The sequence below is a fragment of the Cydia pomonella genome, chromosome 2 (genome assembly GCF_033807575.1).
Source record: "Cydia pomonella isolate Wapato2018A chromosome 2, ilCydPomo1, whole genome shotgun sequence".
Lineage (NCBI taxonomy): Eukaryota > Metazoa > Arthropoda > Insecta > Lepidoptera > Tortricidae > Cydia > Cydia pomonella.
Genome location: NC_084704.1, coordinates 13784253 through 13802359, shown reverse-complemented (window position 1 = coordinate 13802359; position 18107 = coordinate 13784253). Strand labels below are relative to the sequence as shown.

Sequence of the window (18107 nt, the reverse complement as noted above, 5' to 3'; positions counted from 1 at the left end):
TATAGATGTCAGAACCTACTATGCACAAGAAAACACGTGACGTGTAAATGTATATGTTTTAATTCCGATTCCGGCTACAAGATGGCAGACCCTCCAACGCGCACGGTCCCTATATATACTGATCTTAGTATTATCATCAAAAAATCAAGAATTTACATTTGTAGAAGTATAATTTGATGAAGTGGAACTGCTGATGATGAACAGAACGGAACTCTTCAACGATGCATAGTTCACGTTTGGCAAATTGTTCTCTTTGCATGTTTGTCAAGCAGTTAGGTTTTCTAGGCACGTTTTTATATTTCTATCCTATTTTTTTTTTTAATAATTATCTGGTGCTTTATTTCATGCATGGTGTGAAATAATTTATCTTAAATTTAGTCGAATACCCTATTGCGGGTATCTTACCAGTCAACGATAGGGCAAATCTGAATTGTGTCAAGGTCGGTGCAGTGACAAAAAGAAACATGTTACCTCCTTTTCTACATAATTAGGCGTAGGACGCTGTCTTTTTAATTTCATTGTATGAAATCCAAAATCAACAATAATCGTTCTTTCATCGGTCTCCCTCATTGAAGTCGTTTTTTTTTTCTTAAAAATTATTAAACTTTGTAGTCGAAATGCATGCCTGACACTGACGTTCACCGCCATATATTTGTTCCGTCAGCGTCGACCGTGCACCCTCGGAGGGTGAATACGTGACCTAGGGGATAAACTAACCCTGAAAGCGACAACTCATTTTCAGTTTCAAAAAGAAGTCCCGTAAAAAGCCCAAATGTCTGTGTCATGTGAGAATGATGTCATTGAGGTATTTTTTATCCCCAGCGTCCATGATCTCGCGACGCATCACCACAGAAGAAGAAGCCAAGGCCGCGCTGGCCGAGCGCCGCCGCCGCGCCCGCGAGGAGCTGGAGCGGCAGGCCGAGCTCGAGCGGCAGAGGTGAGGCTGCTGCCGATGTTTAGGTTACTGCTAGTCTGAAGCTTGCCTATAACGTACCAAAGAGGCGATCTAGGATTTATTCCGCTCAAATGTAGTGAGGTCCAATCATAAAAATGGGAAAGGCCGGTAAAATTTTCATGTAGATGACGCTCTTCCAGATTCCGTGTGATAAGAAAGAGAGAGATTGAAGACGGCTTTTCAAACGCAACATTTAGCTTTTCAAAGACTATCGTTACTTATGTAATTTTGACAGTTTTCTTCCCCATCATCCTTTGTGTTGTTTAAATGCCATGAGCTCTACGAGTATATAAACATTTGATCTTCAGGGAAATCAAGATAGATTGACATTATTTACAAAAAACTGTCAAGTAGCCAATTCCTGATGTCCATGTTATTTACGCTGTGTATGTGTTCGTGGGTACATGACATCAAAAAAATCGCGGGACACTTCTGGATGCGACTAGCCCAGGACCGGATTAAGTGGCGTACACGAAGAGAGGCCAATGTTCAGCAGTGGGCGAATGGAGGCTAATATGAAATGATGATGTATTCCGACAACCTCGTGGAAAGACCCCACAGTGTGTCGCCCAGAACAAGCTAGCTGGACAAAAATATTTTTTCTAGTATTTAGCTTCTAACATGTTTATATAGTTAAAATAATAGTATTATTTGTAGTATAAATAGCTTAACCTAAATAACTAATTGCGTACATAATTATCTTAACGACCTGCCCATTAGTACCTACTTAACAATAAAACTTAATGCTATTGTACAGCTTTCGCTGTAAATTTTTGTTTGTAAGTACTGTGTCCAGAGCTTCCGTCACAACCCCATTTACTTATTAAAATGAATGATGAGGCCTCCTTACCAAACGAAGAACAACTAGTTATAACTTCACGTTGTGCAGATATTAAACACTGAGAAGTCTTATCTAAGAGCGCTTGAAGTTTGATATCTGCATGCGTTATTGTTAATAAGCAGGCTTTTTTGGCTTTTCTAACACTACAAAATGATGGAAATACTTGATGTCCCGCGAGCATACTCCACTTTCCTGTTTGTTTATAGGAGTGAGACGTAGATTTTGAATCCACGTAATACGCCAAAGCTTTATCCCATGTCAAGCACCGTTGCTGCTTCTGATCACTGCACTATCGGTCACTAAACTTTCCAGATTCACTTACTTCTTTCATTAATTTGGCGACTTTTCGTTTCCCAGATAACCTAAACTGTTAGTTCTGTCTGTCTGTTCGTGACACGATCAAATCTTCAATACATCTACGTTTCGTTTTGGAACTCGCATTTTCGAAGGCCAGGTCGGTCTTCAAGGGCCCGGTTGATGTTCTTTCTGGCTACTACATGCTTCAACTTGATCACAAGAAACATTGAATGTCATGTCGCCTAGTTATAGCAACAAATAATTACGTGAGTAAAACAGTATTTGTTTTAAATATTTTGCATATAATATAATTTTCCAGACTGCAACGCGAAGCCGAGGAGGAGGCAGAGACGCAGCGCCTCGAGGAGGAGCGGCAGCGGCGCGAAGAGGAGGAGGCCAAAGAGCTGGCGCGCCTGCAGCGGGCCGAGCAAGAGGAGAAACTTAGGAAAGCCATCGAGGTAGGGCAGCTGGTCGACGACTGTGGAGCGTCAAAATATAGAATAAAATTAACGCAATCTGAATATGTGACTCGCGTAACTGAGAAGAGCAAAACCACCGTACTTCTTTTCCTAGTTTTGCTCATGGTATCGGAAACTAATATTGAATGGAATTATTAAACTATCATTACTAGGAATAATGATGTTAACACTATTAACATTAGTAAAAAACGAAACAGAGATTTCAAAGCTACAATTGATTAACATTTAAATTTTCTATCTTAACATATTTCAATAAAATTAAGTTAATATTTAAGACAATTCGCGTAATCGTATTTAATGAATTTTGTGATATGATAATATTTTTCAAAAACATCTATCGCAAATTTTAAAAAAGGGGGAGGAGCATCATGTATTCGAAATCAAATAAGTGCAAACTCCTTATTCCGTTCTTACTCTCGATTTCAGGCGCAACAACAACTAGAGCGCGAGGAGGCCGAGCGCAAGGCGCGCGAAGAGGCCGAGCGAGCGGCGCGCGTGGCCGAGGAGAACGAGAAGCGGCGCCAGGCCGAGGAGGCCGAGCGGCTCCGGCGCGAGGAGCTCGAGCGCACCGAGCGCGAGCGTGTCGCGCGCCGCCAGCGCGTCGAGGCCATCATGGCGCGCACCAGGCTCAGGAAGGTAGGCAGACGTCGTGTGTGTCAACACAGACACATGACGAGAGGCAGCAGGCCGAGCGGCTCCGGCGCGAGGAGCTCGAGCGCACCGAGCGCGAGCGTGTCGCGCGCCGCCAGCGCGTCGAGGCCATCATGGCGCGCACCAGGCTCAGGAAGGTAGGCAGACGTCGTGTGTGTCAACACAGACACATGACGAGAGGCAGCAGGCCGAGCGGCTCCGGCGCGAGGAGCTCGAGCGCACCGAGCGCGAGCGTGTCGCGCGCCGCCAGCGCGTCGAGGCCATCATGGCGCGCACCAGGCTCAGGAAGGTAGGCAGACGTCGTGTGTGTCGAGACAGACACATGACGAGAGGCAGCAGGCCGAGCGACTCCGGCGCGAGGAGCTCGAGCGCACCGAGCGCGAGCGTGTCGCGCGCCGCCAGCGCGTCGAGGCCATCATGGCGCGCACCAGGCTCAGGAAGGTAGGCAGACGTCGTGTGTGTCGAGACAGACACATGACGAGAGGCAGCAGGCCGAGCGACTCCGGCGCGAGGAGCTCGAGCGCACCGAGCGCGAGCGTGTCGCGCGCCGCCAGCGCGTCGAGGCCATCATGGCGCGCACCAGGCTCAGGAAGGTAGGCAGACGTCGTGTGTGTCGAGACAGACACATGACAAGAGGCAGCAGGCCGAGCAAGTGGCAGCAGCAAGAGGCTCAGGAAGGTAGACAGACGTTGCTTTTGCGTTGTGTCGACACCAAAGAGTACGACATGCTGACAAGAAGAAGCGGCTCCGGCGCGAGGAACTACCGAGTGCCGTCATGGCATGCGTCCGCCCCGTGAGGATGATCACGAAGGCTGATGTCGATTTGGGTGCACCCAACGTGAGACTTGCTTAGCGAGTGGCGAGTGCTGAGCGGCGACTCGCCATATGTGGGGGAGCTAAGTCAAATTACCTTATTGATCTAAATACACGGTTAACGGTACGAGTTTCTCGACCGGAGATTCGACCCCTAGCGTAGGCTATTGTAGCTTGATATACTCGGTTACGTCGTCCGGATCGAACGGAAATGAATGAGTTTTTAATTTCACTCTCATTGCATGGACAGTTCATTCAAGTAATATACCATTTCGTGATGTTAATTTTCCCCCCTTTACCAAAGTTGTTAATAAACTAATTAACGTTCATGTAAATTGAAATTATTGACAATAAAATCGATGGTCATTATTCGAAAGAATTCGTAAGAACATATTTTTAAATAGACTGTTTCTTATAAAATTGTTTTAACCGTTACTCGGTCATCAATGTCATCATAAATTGGTGATGCTTGTAAAAAAACACATTTTATTTTTCCTCAGGCCGAAGAAGATAAGAAGCAACAAGAAGAGAAAGAGCAGCAGCAGGCCGGCACCGACAACGGCAACGCCGACCACAGCGCGCCCGAAGCGCCGCAGGTGCGTGTCACACTCATAGCTGTCTGCCAATACGGTTTGCGGACACGGATACGTGTCCAGACAGTTTCGTATGCCTATACATCCAGAAAACCCAATCTCATCACCGAAACTCACTGCTCATCAATATTTATGACACTGGTGAACCAGTATAGACGCTAAGTAGTTACATAAAGGTTACTAGTTCAGAAGAAGGTCAGTTCTATGGAGATATATGAGCACATGTTTTGGCTTGTTGTTATTATTTTACTCGTCCGTGATTAAAAATCTTTTATAGCCGTTCGTTCAATCATTTAAATAAAATTGCCTTATACAGGGAAAATTACAGACTACATGTTGTACAGTTTACCAGTATAGGTATTTCTAATCACAATACTTCCGTGAGACACGGTCGAATTGAATACATTGAAACGGGTCACTCCCATATTTTAAGTCGAATATTGCTTGACATGTTTCGTTCCAAAACAAGGAGCTTCAACGGGACCACGCGTTGGCGTCCCTTTCCATGTCATGCGTGACATGTCTAGCAATATTCGACTTAAAATACGTCAGTCTGGTCTTTATAAAAATCAGTCAGAAAAAGCCTAATCATAATCAATCTAAAAATAGTACATTGTAGGAAAGGCCGGAAAACCGCTCAAAGATGGACGAGTGAGGCGATCTTCAGCGTTTCCGGCCGAGGCATTACATAGTGCTTTTCACGACTACTGCGAGGAAATAAGAAAACATTTGCGTAACTATTAATAAGTACTTTAATAGAAATTAATATTTATATTGGCACGAGGACAATTGTTGAAAGAAAGCGATGTATTTTTACCAGGAACATTTATATTTTCTTCACTAGAAGAACTCATTTTTATAGCGTAGATACGTGTTTCTTGTATTTTTTTGTCAAACACAATTTACACTATCCAATTCAGTATTTTCCGATCCCGCCTTTTTTACTTTTTTTTATCACTTTTAAGAGGCGTTTTTCTATTGTTTGCTTCAAACCGACTCTAAACTTAGAAGCGTTTTTGCTAAAACCAGCTACGAATGTAAAAACGCTTTAAGCGTGTACTGAATGGTATTAACGTTTTTTTTTTTTAACCGACTTCAATTTCATAGAAGGAGGAGGTTCTGTATTTTTTTTTAAATAAGTAATGGGCCCTATAAATGAACTAATTTTATTTTTGAAGGATAAAGTTGCGCCACAAAAAACCTTTTACCATCACCAATGACAGATGATGATTACAATGAAACTGCCTACTTTTCAGCTTGGTTTTAAACCATCTATTGCCACATTTCCGAACCGAACCGAAGTGGCGTGAAAATGATAAGTTTACCGTTCTTATTTAGTTTCTGTTCGTACAGCAGGATTCAGAATCCACGGCCGCGGCGGAGGAGGCCGCCCCGGCGCCGGCGCCGCCCGCCGCCGCCAACAACGGCAACGTCGCGCCCGACCTGCTGGACCTGTCCGACCCACACCCGGTCAGTATCGTCTCACAAGTGCGCCAACCGCCAACTATAAGCTAAAGAGCTTATACCTTCTTGCATTTAGTAACTGATGACACGATAACTGATGAACAGATGACACGGCAATACGTAGATGTGACTTGGAGATATCTCCATCATGTCATTTCTCACGTATTGCGGCGCCCTTCTAGTCAGTTACTAAACTCGGGAGAGTGTAACAGGCTCTCAATTCCGAAGTCTCTTAACTCTGCAGTCCAAGCGTGGAAATGCAAAATAATAAACGTCATATTTTTATTGAAATTTTACAAACTTTGTCATTGTATGGTCTGTGCAGAGCTAGTTTGATCCCTCTGTAGGGTTGTTGATATTAGGGCGGTGTTCCATCTGTCCAATATCTTTCTCCAATGTGCATTTCATCAAAAACATTGGGTGACTTCATTAAGTTTGCTGCAGCTTGCGTAAAAAATACGTTGAAAGTGTTGTAATATATATATTTAATACTACATTATTGCGCGGCAGCCATTGTTTATGGAGCGCGAAAATGGCCTCATGCTCAACCGTTGGCAGACTGCATGCAGTCACTGTTTAGTTTTAGTTATGGCTGTTTTTATGCTGTACTAACACTAATAATAAGTTTTGATTTTAATGTTTCCTGACCATGTATGGACCTTTAGTCTGAAATAAATGATTGAAATATAATTTAATTAAAATCATAATCAGGAAATTACTCAGTGTCTGTTTGTAACGTGCGTCATATTTATTCAAGATCGAAGACAAATCGCAAGAGCAGCCGACGGCCAAGATCGCATCAAACGACAACGCCCACGCGGCGCCCAGCACCAACAACGGCAACGCCGCCAGCTTGGCGCACATCTCCGCGTCGTTCCTGCAGGGCGAGCGCGGCGCCGAGCCGAGCGCCAAGGCCGCGCCCGACGCCTTCGACGACGACTTCTCCGCGCACAACGGCCACGCCGCGCGCCCGCACCCGCTCACGCTGCAGAACGCCATCTAGGGCCTGGCCACGGAACTCATCGTTCGCGCGGTGACCTTGACGAACGACAAGTCTCGGTTTAAGCTCTATTTTTAGCCGGTCGAAATGATATCTAACCGTGAGTGATAATCGAGAGATGTCTCAATGTATAATGTGACGCATTTAACGAACAGAAAGCGATTTGTAAGTCTTTGTAAAATTAAAAAAAAACGAACACACGTGGGATTTATTATTACTAATAGGTGAAAATTCCATTTCTGTTCCGTTCAATATGTCACCCGGTATACATATTGGCTGTCCAGTAGACTGATAACGCGAAGCATAAATTGCTTTGTAGATTTGTGAGTGAGATTGAAACGTCTATTGTCGCCGTTTAAATAGACTAATGTGATGATGAATTGCTGGAAATGACTTTAAAATAATACTATCAATAATATGAGTAATGTTGGCAGGTAGTTACGGCACGTAAAAAATATGTATTTCTCGAGTACACATCCACTATAGTTCGCTTTAAAAATAACTACCATGCGCCCTGCAATACGCAATGAAGTTTATACTGTCAACATCTAATCGTTTTCACCTTTTTAAAGAAATTAGAAACTGGTGTAACGTTTCTCTCATAGTTCATATACAACTGATTGGACTTGATTTTATATTGTCAGTTTTCATTTTCTAGTTAATGGTATATGTTGAGTATGTGAGAACGTACGATGAAAGGTGCCTTGATGTCGGTTTTAAATTTAGTTACTATTTCGGTGCTACATTTTTTTATATCATTTTGCAATTATTACATATATTGGTTAGTTATGAAATTAAAAAATATAAATATAATTCCAACTTAAACTAGAAGTAGATAAGAAATAAAATTGAGAATAAGTATTGCAGTTCTAGCAGCCAATATGTATGCCTTGAGAACGGGTTGTGGGGTATCTGCTTCTCTTTTAGATACAAACCAAAAGATGTAACATCTAGTAAGCTATGCGATTAGGACCAAACTGAGTCAGCCCACAAAACATTTTTGCTGGATATAATAATCACGGTTGTGGAAAATGTGTAGTTTGGCCAGTCATTCGCATCATTAGGAAAAGGCAACAAATTAAAAAATGGTCTGGTAGAATATCCACATTTTCTTTTAAATTTCCCGCCTTTTCTAGTGACTCCAATGGCTGCCCCCAATATAATAATAATATGTTATATCCATTGGTATAAATATCTATTCATATGTGTCGTATTACATCTGTGGGCTTGATGCATCGTGAACCACGTTAAACGAATGGTTAAATTTAAATATCGAATATTTAAATTTGAGAAGCAGACTGTTAGTATGAATATATAAAAATATTAATGCATTTATATTGCAAATCCTTGATTCTACTAAGATGTTTCCAAGCTTATCATATTGCTAACTTTAAGCAAAGATAATAATATAAAAATAAATAACAAAATATAATCATTAATCACTGCTTAACATTTCGAGTTATGGGAAATAAAAACATATTTTCGTACATTAATCATTGAGAATTCATTTAGCGTAGTCGAAACAGAAAACGAGTATGTATCACTAGGATCAGGGACTAACGGAATTAATGTCATTAATTTCTATAAATTATCATTAATTGTTCACGTTTGATAGTATCTTTGATAGGTTGTGTATAAAATGCTGTTTTTGCAGTGCGTATTACATTTTGTGTAAATTATAATTAGTTTTTATTTATTGTGATGTTTTATTAATGACCCGGTTGTAGGAAATATTTATAAGGAAATCAATTTATTACTTCGTTTCTCTTTAGAGACGGTCGGATCCGTTTATTGCGAGGCGCTTGTGTGGGAGCGGGGTGAATATAATTCTTAGTTTTGTCCGCATTTTGTGGCAGGATCGCATTCAGATTCCAATTGAGATGCACTAATTGACTTGATCGAGACATTTTCAGAATCATTTTATATTTCTGATTTGGCCTCGGTCTCATGCGGCCGACTTTCACGCTCGTTTTAAATACGAGTACGACGTCTTTATATATATGTGCATATCGTTGCCGCTTTGTGTATGCATGTAGAAATTATTGGCATCCCAGTGTTAAAGGAAAGAAATAAAACCACGAATCCCAGTGTAAAAATGAATTAACGAAGTAAAACAAAACGGTAGTAATAAAATAAAGGCCTGTCTTGGAAACAGAACAAATGAAATTATCAAGGAAAAATTTACTCCATATCGTCAAGTGACAAGCAAAACTCACTAATTACTACAAAATTATTAAACAAAAATCAACCTAATTTTAGTGGCTACATGGTTCATTATGGCTATGAACTTGTGGTGGATGGAATTAGTGAGTTTTGCTTTTCCCCTGACGATATATTCTTAACACTATTCGTGAAAAAAAAGTGCAAATTACATTGTGAAGCCAATATTTTATGAACGCTCCTGCACTAATCAACACACACTGTGAAGAGGTGTTCAAAACCGGTTTTACTTCACATGTATTTTATTCTGCTATAGCTACATAATTTATTTGTTACCAGACGATCACACGAGCGCGATTGGCACATACCTACTTGGGAAATTGTATGTTATCCCTTTGGTAGTTGAAGATTCAAGTTAAGTAAAAAAAGTTAAAAATATAACTATACATTAATAATTTAATTTTTGCTATCAAGTACCAAATGGGTCTCCAGACCATTACCCATAATAACAATTAACAAATAGCCGTATAATAATAATTAAGTTATTAAACGATGCATAAACAACTTGTAAAATAAGTAGTTAGCGTTCAAATAAATACTACATAATTATTTCCTAGTGCTTATTTTATTTATATTAATTCTGTTAAGATTTGGCAAAGTCATACAATTTCCAACATTGTTTACGTATAGCGTTTTTTTTTATTTATTTTAACCGTTCTATGCTTGGATACAATAAATTTAACTTTAAATGTAACTGTATTTAACCTAATAATTATAATAGCAACAAATTATCTAATATCAGGAACAAAGGTTCCAAAACTTGTATATTCCATTCATTTCATTATTCTATTGTAGTTTAAATTGTTTAATAATTTTCAACCATCATCGTTTTTATGTATTTTGATACTAGGAAGCTGCTTTTATACATATTGCTCTATACAGCTTTTGGTTTAGAAATCCATGTTCTTAACCTTTGGACTGCCTTTTTCATATCCAAAAATGTCACGGCCCTGCCAAGTTTAGTTAGTTCAAGCTAAAAAACGTATATGATCAGGATCACACTAAGGTTAAGGTGTTGACTGAACACGCCATACGAGTATCTAATAAACACCGTTCATGGGTTTATAGGCGCCACAACTCACGACACCTCTTAAGGGCTTTAGGCGTTCAAAGGGTTAAGTATTGTTATCCTTTTGTGTGAATCGGAAAGGCATTATTGTAAAACTATTTATATACATGAATTAAAGAAGAAAAAATGTTAGAATTCATCATTTTTGTAACTCTGTTGTTATTATTTTTTATGACCATTATATGCTCATTTTAGCCCTTATTATATCTGAACAATTGTGCCTGTTATCAAATATATACTTTGTATCATTTTTTCTGGGATCGTCTTACAATCATGTTTGATGTTTATAACGCTCCTTTTACTTAAATATTATCTATGCTGATGTCCTGTGTATAGTTTCAATTAATGTTGTCATAACCGCAAAATCATTTGAATAGGTGGCTAGTCCTATTAAGGACCAAAATATTAGACCATGTGAAACCGTAACTCAACGGTGTCGTAATGCCGTCTAAGATTTTGGGATAGGATATATCTTTTTGTATTGACGGCCTGAAGAAAGGTATCTTTTTGTTCATTTTGATATAGTTTTTTTTCATTATCACTCATCATTATACCTGTATTTATATCACTCGAGACATGGCTTCTATGTACGATCTATTCTATATTATGTTAGCAATCGATGGATTTATAAGGAGAAAGTTTTAATAAAAAATATTATGAAATTTATTTATTTTTATTTCATTGAATAGTTAAAAATATACCTAATCAAAATCGCTTAATCAAAGGATAGAAACGAGATGTCGATTCGATACATCGAAAAAAAAAACAAATATTGTAATCGAAAAGTCTAGTTCTTGGGCCAAGTGGGGTCAGTATCATTTGAAAAGATCTTAAGTTGTACATTCCAATATATATTTTTTTACATTTACATTTGATTTATGATTTTCATGAAGGATAGTATAAAAAATAATATGTATATAATATTCTATTGTTACTGACAAAACTATTACTTATTCTATTGTTGGCCAAATATATACACACCTTTGTCAACATAGGAATACTCGTAATAAGGATGTACCTATTTATTTCGATACGATGGCCGCTTAAATTAACGCTGATTGTACAATAAACACTCACAATGTAAGACATTTTATTAGAAGGTGGTGCTTAATTTAATATTCTTCATATTCGTTATAACTCTTTTTGCCTCTCAAGGCGTCAAATCCTGTGCTAGTGGCAATTCTTTCCGTTGCGGCTTTTTTACTTCTAAAACTGTTGTTTTCTTCCTCTATTTCTGGCATGGGTATCTCTACTTCAATGGTTGGCAATGTGCCTAATAATTGAGCTAGTCGATCACGATCATATAATTTGTAAACTATAATGGGTGCCTTATAGGTCCTAGCTCTCAAAGACTCAGCGTCATTATATAGTTGGGTAGGCATCAAACGATCAAGATCATTGTAGCCTTTTACTGCGGAAAAGCCTGTATTTTGATAGGCTTCTTGCTTTAATATGTCCGGGTCTTCGAGGTCGGAAACCTGTGTTCCCAGATGCCGCTGGAAACCATGAGTTGCTCCGGCAATGTTTAGTTGGCTGAAGTGCACGCACACGATGGCAAACAGACATAAGAGGCCTGTGTTCATGGTGTCCCTGCAACAATGAACATTATTGAGACGCTTGTAGAAATAAGTACCCTAGGTAGATACGAGTTTTTTAGTAGTATAGGTGAGGACTATTTTGTCGTGGCACAAGTATAACAAAATAAAAACGTTCTATCCAACAAGATCCCCTATCCCTCCCTCGGGGAATACTGGTTAACTCGGAAGTTCATCAGAATCCCCTGAACGCAGATTCGTAATGTAAGCCTTATACCTACACACTTAAGTATTATAAAACAAAAAAAAATAATAAGTTTATTGGGCATAGGGCGAAACATAACTTATTATTTTGATAGGTTTTCTAACCATTCGCATAATTTCCCACTATATTTATTTTCTGAAGACAGAAAATACCCAACGGTTGTTACCTAACTTTTAAGTGTTTTTTTCATTTCCTGTCTATTTTTTTAACTGTATGGTGCACAATAAAGAATATTTACTTACTTAATTAAAATAGATAGGTGTGATGACGAGCGAAGCAAGGAGGAGTGGGTTAGGTGAACCGCGAGCAAAACAGTGCGCGAAGTTGAGCGAACGAAGTCAGCGTGCCGCGGCAGCGCCAGGACCGACTGTACGATATTGATTTACAAAAATCAACTATATGTGTCTTGTATATTATAACAAGAAAATAGATTCAAATTATACGATAGAGAAAGCCTCTCAGGAAAATAAGCTAGTGCAAAATAAATATATTGGGAAAATATGATAAAAATCATCCATTCTGAACAGGACTTCTCGAAGACATTTACACCTGGCATGTCTTCTCTTTGGCGTTATAAACAAAAAATCGCCGGAATATCTCTTTTCTAAGATTAATATTTCATCCTCGCACACCCGACACGGCACTAGAACTACTCGGCGTTGTCTCCTAGAAATGTACCCACATAGAACGGTTGCTTTTACCTGTTGTATCCGATATCTCGCAACCAAATGCTGTAATGATATCCCCCCACCTGTAAGACGGCTGAAAAGTAAGCAAACTTTTAAACATAACTTTATAAAGTTATTATTTGCAAAATTAAAATCGTGGATACCAAACGGCTTTTTGGTTGCGGATTTCAGGATATAATAGGTACTTCAGAGGATTTCTTTATAAATACGTCTATCAACGGGGAAGCGTGAATAATAATTATAATAAATGAGGCACAGTGGATTAAAAGAAAATCGAGTATGAAAATTAAAAGTTTCACTCCCCACTAATACCGTCACACCACTAATATAAATTTCCATGCAAATAGCGAAATGCTTTTTATTGAAAAGATTTTTCAAGTTTGCAAAAATAAGATAAATAAATCACAAGCACAGCCTAAAAAATAATAATTGATAGATGTAAAAAAAGAAACAATTTTTTTGAAAAATTACGATTATACAACTTGAAAATTTTTGTTAATTTTTGGGGTTCCGTACCTGAATTTCAGGAACGCGGTTTATTTCGGGAAAGCCCCCTATCGAGTTGAAATTATAGTTTCTTGAAGCTGTGGGAAAATCAAACTTCTAAGTTGACGTAAAAAAAAGAATATATAGGGTATTCTGTGGATCTAAAACTATGAAATTTGGCAAGTAATATCGTCTTATACTAAAAATATCTGAAAACTATACATTTGTAATTATAATTGTATGGGTTTTTGTTAATAATTTGACATCCAATATTCAAGTAAACAATTCATCTGGTAACCCTAGCTGTAGTAATAATAATAATCTTAATTTAATTCCTAGAAATAATTGTATAGGTGACCTAATCTTATAGTATATTTTTTCAAACTTTTTATAATAATTATGTGCCTTCGGCGGGCTAGTCCGACTCGCACTTGTCCGATTTTTTTAGTTTCTACCTGATCTTAAGTAGTGTCAAAGAAGCTGTAAATTACCAACCATACTTTAAATAAGGTAATAAATAGATACGTTAAGGAGATAACAGTTTTGAATACAGTCCTTCGGTACAGTCAGCAGCAGAAGTAGCTAATAAGGAGAGGTGCTCAAAATGATCTACAAACGCTATTATTATTTTAAAAATAAAATTGTATTCAGTTACACCTTATACGTTTATCTACTGCTGAGTGAACATTATAATTATAAGTATACTTGTTTATAATACTCACTTCTTACAGTAAAAAGCTCTCTTAAACCGTAGATCGTACCTAGTCCTTAATCCAATATGTAGCAGTGATTCAACATAGCACCTAAGCGGTAAGCGCGTTTAGGGCTCATGCGCATGAAACGGGTTGCTTGAACACTGAGAGACGTCCAAATCTCTTTGATGACCACGACTGACTGAATGCTTGCAGCTAGAAGAACTGCCACGTAACAGATAAGAGCCATTTTATATGAGTCAAATTAGTGATGGGCGCCGCACCGAGTACCTTCGGCACGCCGCCGCCGCCGGCGCATCTCTACCCCACCTGTACCCGGTGTGACGCCGAGTATAGTCGTTAGATTTGTAACTGGCCCTCAACGGCTTATCAATTGTCTATTGTTAACTAAAACCTGCAAAAAAAGGGTCGAATAATTATAATAGGCACCTGAGCGCGGGCTAGTCTAACGCTCAAAAAACCAGTGTAGATGTGCTCTCCGATAACACGCCTTTGTTACGCATATCGAGGACACATTTTAGGCTGGTTCGGTAGCGTTCGACTCGCCGGCACTCAGTAACTGTATAGGGACCACACAAGAACATGCAAATTATTTTTCCATTTGTTCATTTTGAATCTTATTTCAATTACCATAGGAGTGGTTAAAGTGACCGGGCCCCTTTTTTTGCAGGTAGTGGCACGCGCCGTTTTAGTTAACAATGGACAATGGATAAGACGTTGAGGGCCAGCTACGAATCTAACGACTATAACCAGTGCTACCTAAAAAACATGCAAGCGAATGTTATTCCACCGTTTTTTTGTTGTTTTGTAATGTGACACTTTGTTTTTCGAGCACTTAAGAGGCAACAGGAGTGGTAATTTCTCCATACAAACGTACTCGACTGTTTCCTCCGTGGTTTTGTAAGCTAGAGCAATTATTTTTTCAACACAAATCATTATTCTTAATATTTGTGTCGGGCTGTTTTGCTTTTTTGTTATTTTTTTTTTCTTAAGGCGCTAGTGTACTTCAAATATTCGCAAAAACAGCCTAATTTAATAGGCCGCAAAGAGACGCATGGTATTCAAAACTGACATCAATTAGCCTAAAAAACAGTCCGACACAGATAATTTCATTACCATTTAGATCTCAAAATTTCGTTACATTGGGTTAAGTTTTGGAGGAGGAAACAGTGGGGTATGAAACATCGTTTTTTGAGATTTTTACGCCGAATTTTTCGCCTAATCTGGCGTTGTCCTTATTGCACTAGTTTAGAAGCCGCTACCGTTAGCAAGACGTATATATTCAAATATTTAAATCCCAGCTCCCGTATCCTCTTAAGATCAATCCGAATACATTAGCAAATATTGCGCAAATTAGTCGAAAGCACTCGAAGGAGACGACTTTTAGTGTCATTTTGCTCTAATTGGCTAGGTTTATAGCTGCCTCTAAGTAATCCATTCACAAACACTTTTTGTGGCTTTTCTAGGGCCCTATCCTAGGTTGCTAAGGAAAATAAATGCGAGTTTGGGGGGTACAGGTGATATAATTAAGAGAAAAAAAGGACACCCTTATTGCATACAATTCATTCTAGCCGCTTAGGTAATACAGCCAAGGTTACGCCGCCGCTAAGTTAATGTCATCGGCACGCCGCCGCCGCAAACCTAAGGATCGGCGCCCATCCCTTTAAATATCCCGCATAAAATTAATTATGGTAATAATTAGCAGGTTGATGCGCCTGTGAATGCTTGATAGTGCGAGTGGGTGGAAAGTATACAAAATGGTATGTAGTGGGTTGTAATGTTCTTTTCATACCATTTTTAGATTCCATAAGAACCCTCATAAAGAAAGGACGCAACGCACAAGGACCCGCCTGTTCCTGTATAGTCTCTATCGCATATATATGCGGGTCAATGTACAATATTTCTCGTGCTACGCGTCCTTTCTTTAGTTTCGCAATATCTTGTCTGCCAGGCCGCAGCTTACGTACTACTTCTACTCATAATACCTATTAAGTGTTGACGCCAACAAATTGGCAAAATACAAATTTCATTACTTCGTACATGAACAGTCATCTGCAATAATATGTTACACAACGAAAGCCGCAAAAATATCTGACATGATCTTATTTATTTTGCAGAGCCATAAGAGTGTGTCACATATTTTTACGGCCTTAGAAGAGTAACATATATATTGCAGGTGACTGAATCTACCATTGTCAGCATCACCAAATATTGGTACATTCAAGATTATTTAGATGCAGCTATGGTGTTAATCTTTAAACAACTGTGTGCCACGTTATTTTTTTTTGCAAATTTATCATAAAAATTTTCCCTGTATTTGTAGTATAACAAAGAGCATATAATCACTACGTAGTATAAGTCCGTAAGTTTTGACGACCAGTTTGGCCTAGTGGGTAGTGACCCTGTCTACGACGCCGATCGTCCCAGGTTCAAATCCTGGTAAGGGCATTTATTCGTGTGATGAGCTTGGATATTTGTTCCTGAGTCATGGGTGTTTTCTATGTATTTAAGTATTTATAAATATTTATATATTGTATATATCGTTGTCTAAGTACCCTCAACACAAGCCTTATTGAGCTTACTGTGGGACTTAGTCAATTTGTGTACTAATGTTCTATAATATTTATTATTTATTTATTTATTTATTTAAGTCCATATTACTTGCCAAATTTCATGGTTCTAGGTCAACTGGAAGTACCTATTTTGAGTCCCTTGAGAGTGACAAAATATACGTATTTTACGGCATCTTTTTTTGCGTTAACTTAGTAGTTTGATCATTTCACAGCTTCAAGAGACTGTATATATTATGGTTTTAATTTCAACTCGATACCCCACGCGTTCCCGAGACAAAAGGTCCTGACAGACAGACGGACGGACGGACAACAAGGTGATCCTATTAGGGCTCCGTTTTATCCCGTGGAACCAGAGGTAAAAAACGTTAAAAACACATTTCTTAAATTTATTTTTTTAATTAAGCCCAACCTATCGAGACTTGAAGGAACTCTAATAAGGACTATTATTCGACGCTAGATGTATAAAATAAACATACTATGAATAAAAAACACCGGCTAAGGCCAAGTGCGACTCGGTCTCGCTCCTCAAGAATTCCATAATACATCTCCCAGTTTTTTTTGTAATTTTTTAAATATACTAATTAATTTACTCGGTACTTTTTTGTTCAAACGCTATTGCACTATTTATCTTTAAAATATTAATACCTATAATCGGGGCTCTCACAAGGAACCCTCATATGATATAGTTTGCAAAACTTTTATTATATATTCATTTAAATGAATATGTCTACCAAATTTTAACTCAATGGGTCCACAAGTTTTGAAGCCAAATGGTTTCATTTTTTTCCTTTTCAGATGAGGAACCTTAATAACAATGTAAATACTTACATAGTTACAATTATTTCGGACTATCATCATTACATTTCATATTGAAACCAAACTATTATAAATAACTATTTTTTATTTATTAAATATGGCCTTTATTATGCTTAATCTAATATAATTTATATAATTATTTTACATAATGACATTAATGACTAAATAATGCTACAAAATAAGCACAACTGTGTAGGATGTAAGTATAGGTATTAACTGTTATACGTATTTATACAATTTAATAGGTCCTACCTACCTTACCTACCTTTACCTTACCTTACCTTTCTTATCTCTAAAATTATGTTTCGCACATGTAGTGTCATGTTTTTAGTAATGTATTTTTATTTATTTTATTGTGATGGTTCAAAGGGCGGTAAAAAACAGGTTGGTGTGTTTTACTTCGTTTTTTTAGCATTAGAAAGAAGGTAAGCGATCTTACGAGTATGTGTTCTTTTTTTTAAACACTTTTAGAGACCGCTTTCCCGCATAGATACAGTATAAGGAAGGTGTCTTTTTAGACCCAGTAGTTCAACTTCAAACATTTTATAATTGTCGTTCGAAATTTAAAATCTCGGACTCAGCGGTTGTTTCCATCTACAAATCTTAGGGATGAATTGTATCCCAATAAATTGTTTTGGATTATAAGAA

The 18107-nt window shown here is 38.4% G+C and overlaps 1 protein-coding gene across 1 annotated transcript in view; it reads left to right on the top strand.

Annotated features, from left to right (window-relative positions):
- The window catches only part of LOC133530336 (calponin homology domain-containing protein DDB_G0272472), a 61900-nt gene extending 50852 nt beyond the window's left edge, over positions 1-11048 (top strand). The window contains exons 13-20 of the mRNA XM_061868248.1: positions 823-937; positions 2413-2551; positions 2999-3360; positions 3404-3512; positions 3694-3990; positions 4537-4632; positions 5983-6099; positions 6851-11048. Coding sequence (XP_061724232.1) covers positions 823-937; positions 2413-2551; positions 2999-3360; positions 3404-3512; positions 3694-3990; positions 4537-4632; positions 5983-6099; positions 6851-7096 — 1481 coding nt within the window. The 3' untranslated portion in view covers positions 7097-11048. The remainder of the gene's footprint in view (positions 1-822; positions 938-2412; positions 2552-2998; positions 3361-3403; positions 3513-3693; positions 3991-4536; positions 4633-5982; positions 6100-6850) is intronic.
- The last annotated feature ends 7059 nt before the right edge of the window (positions 11049-18107 follow it).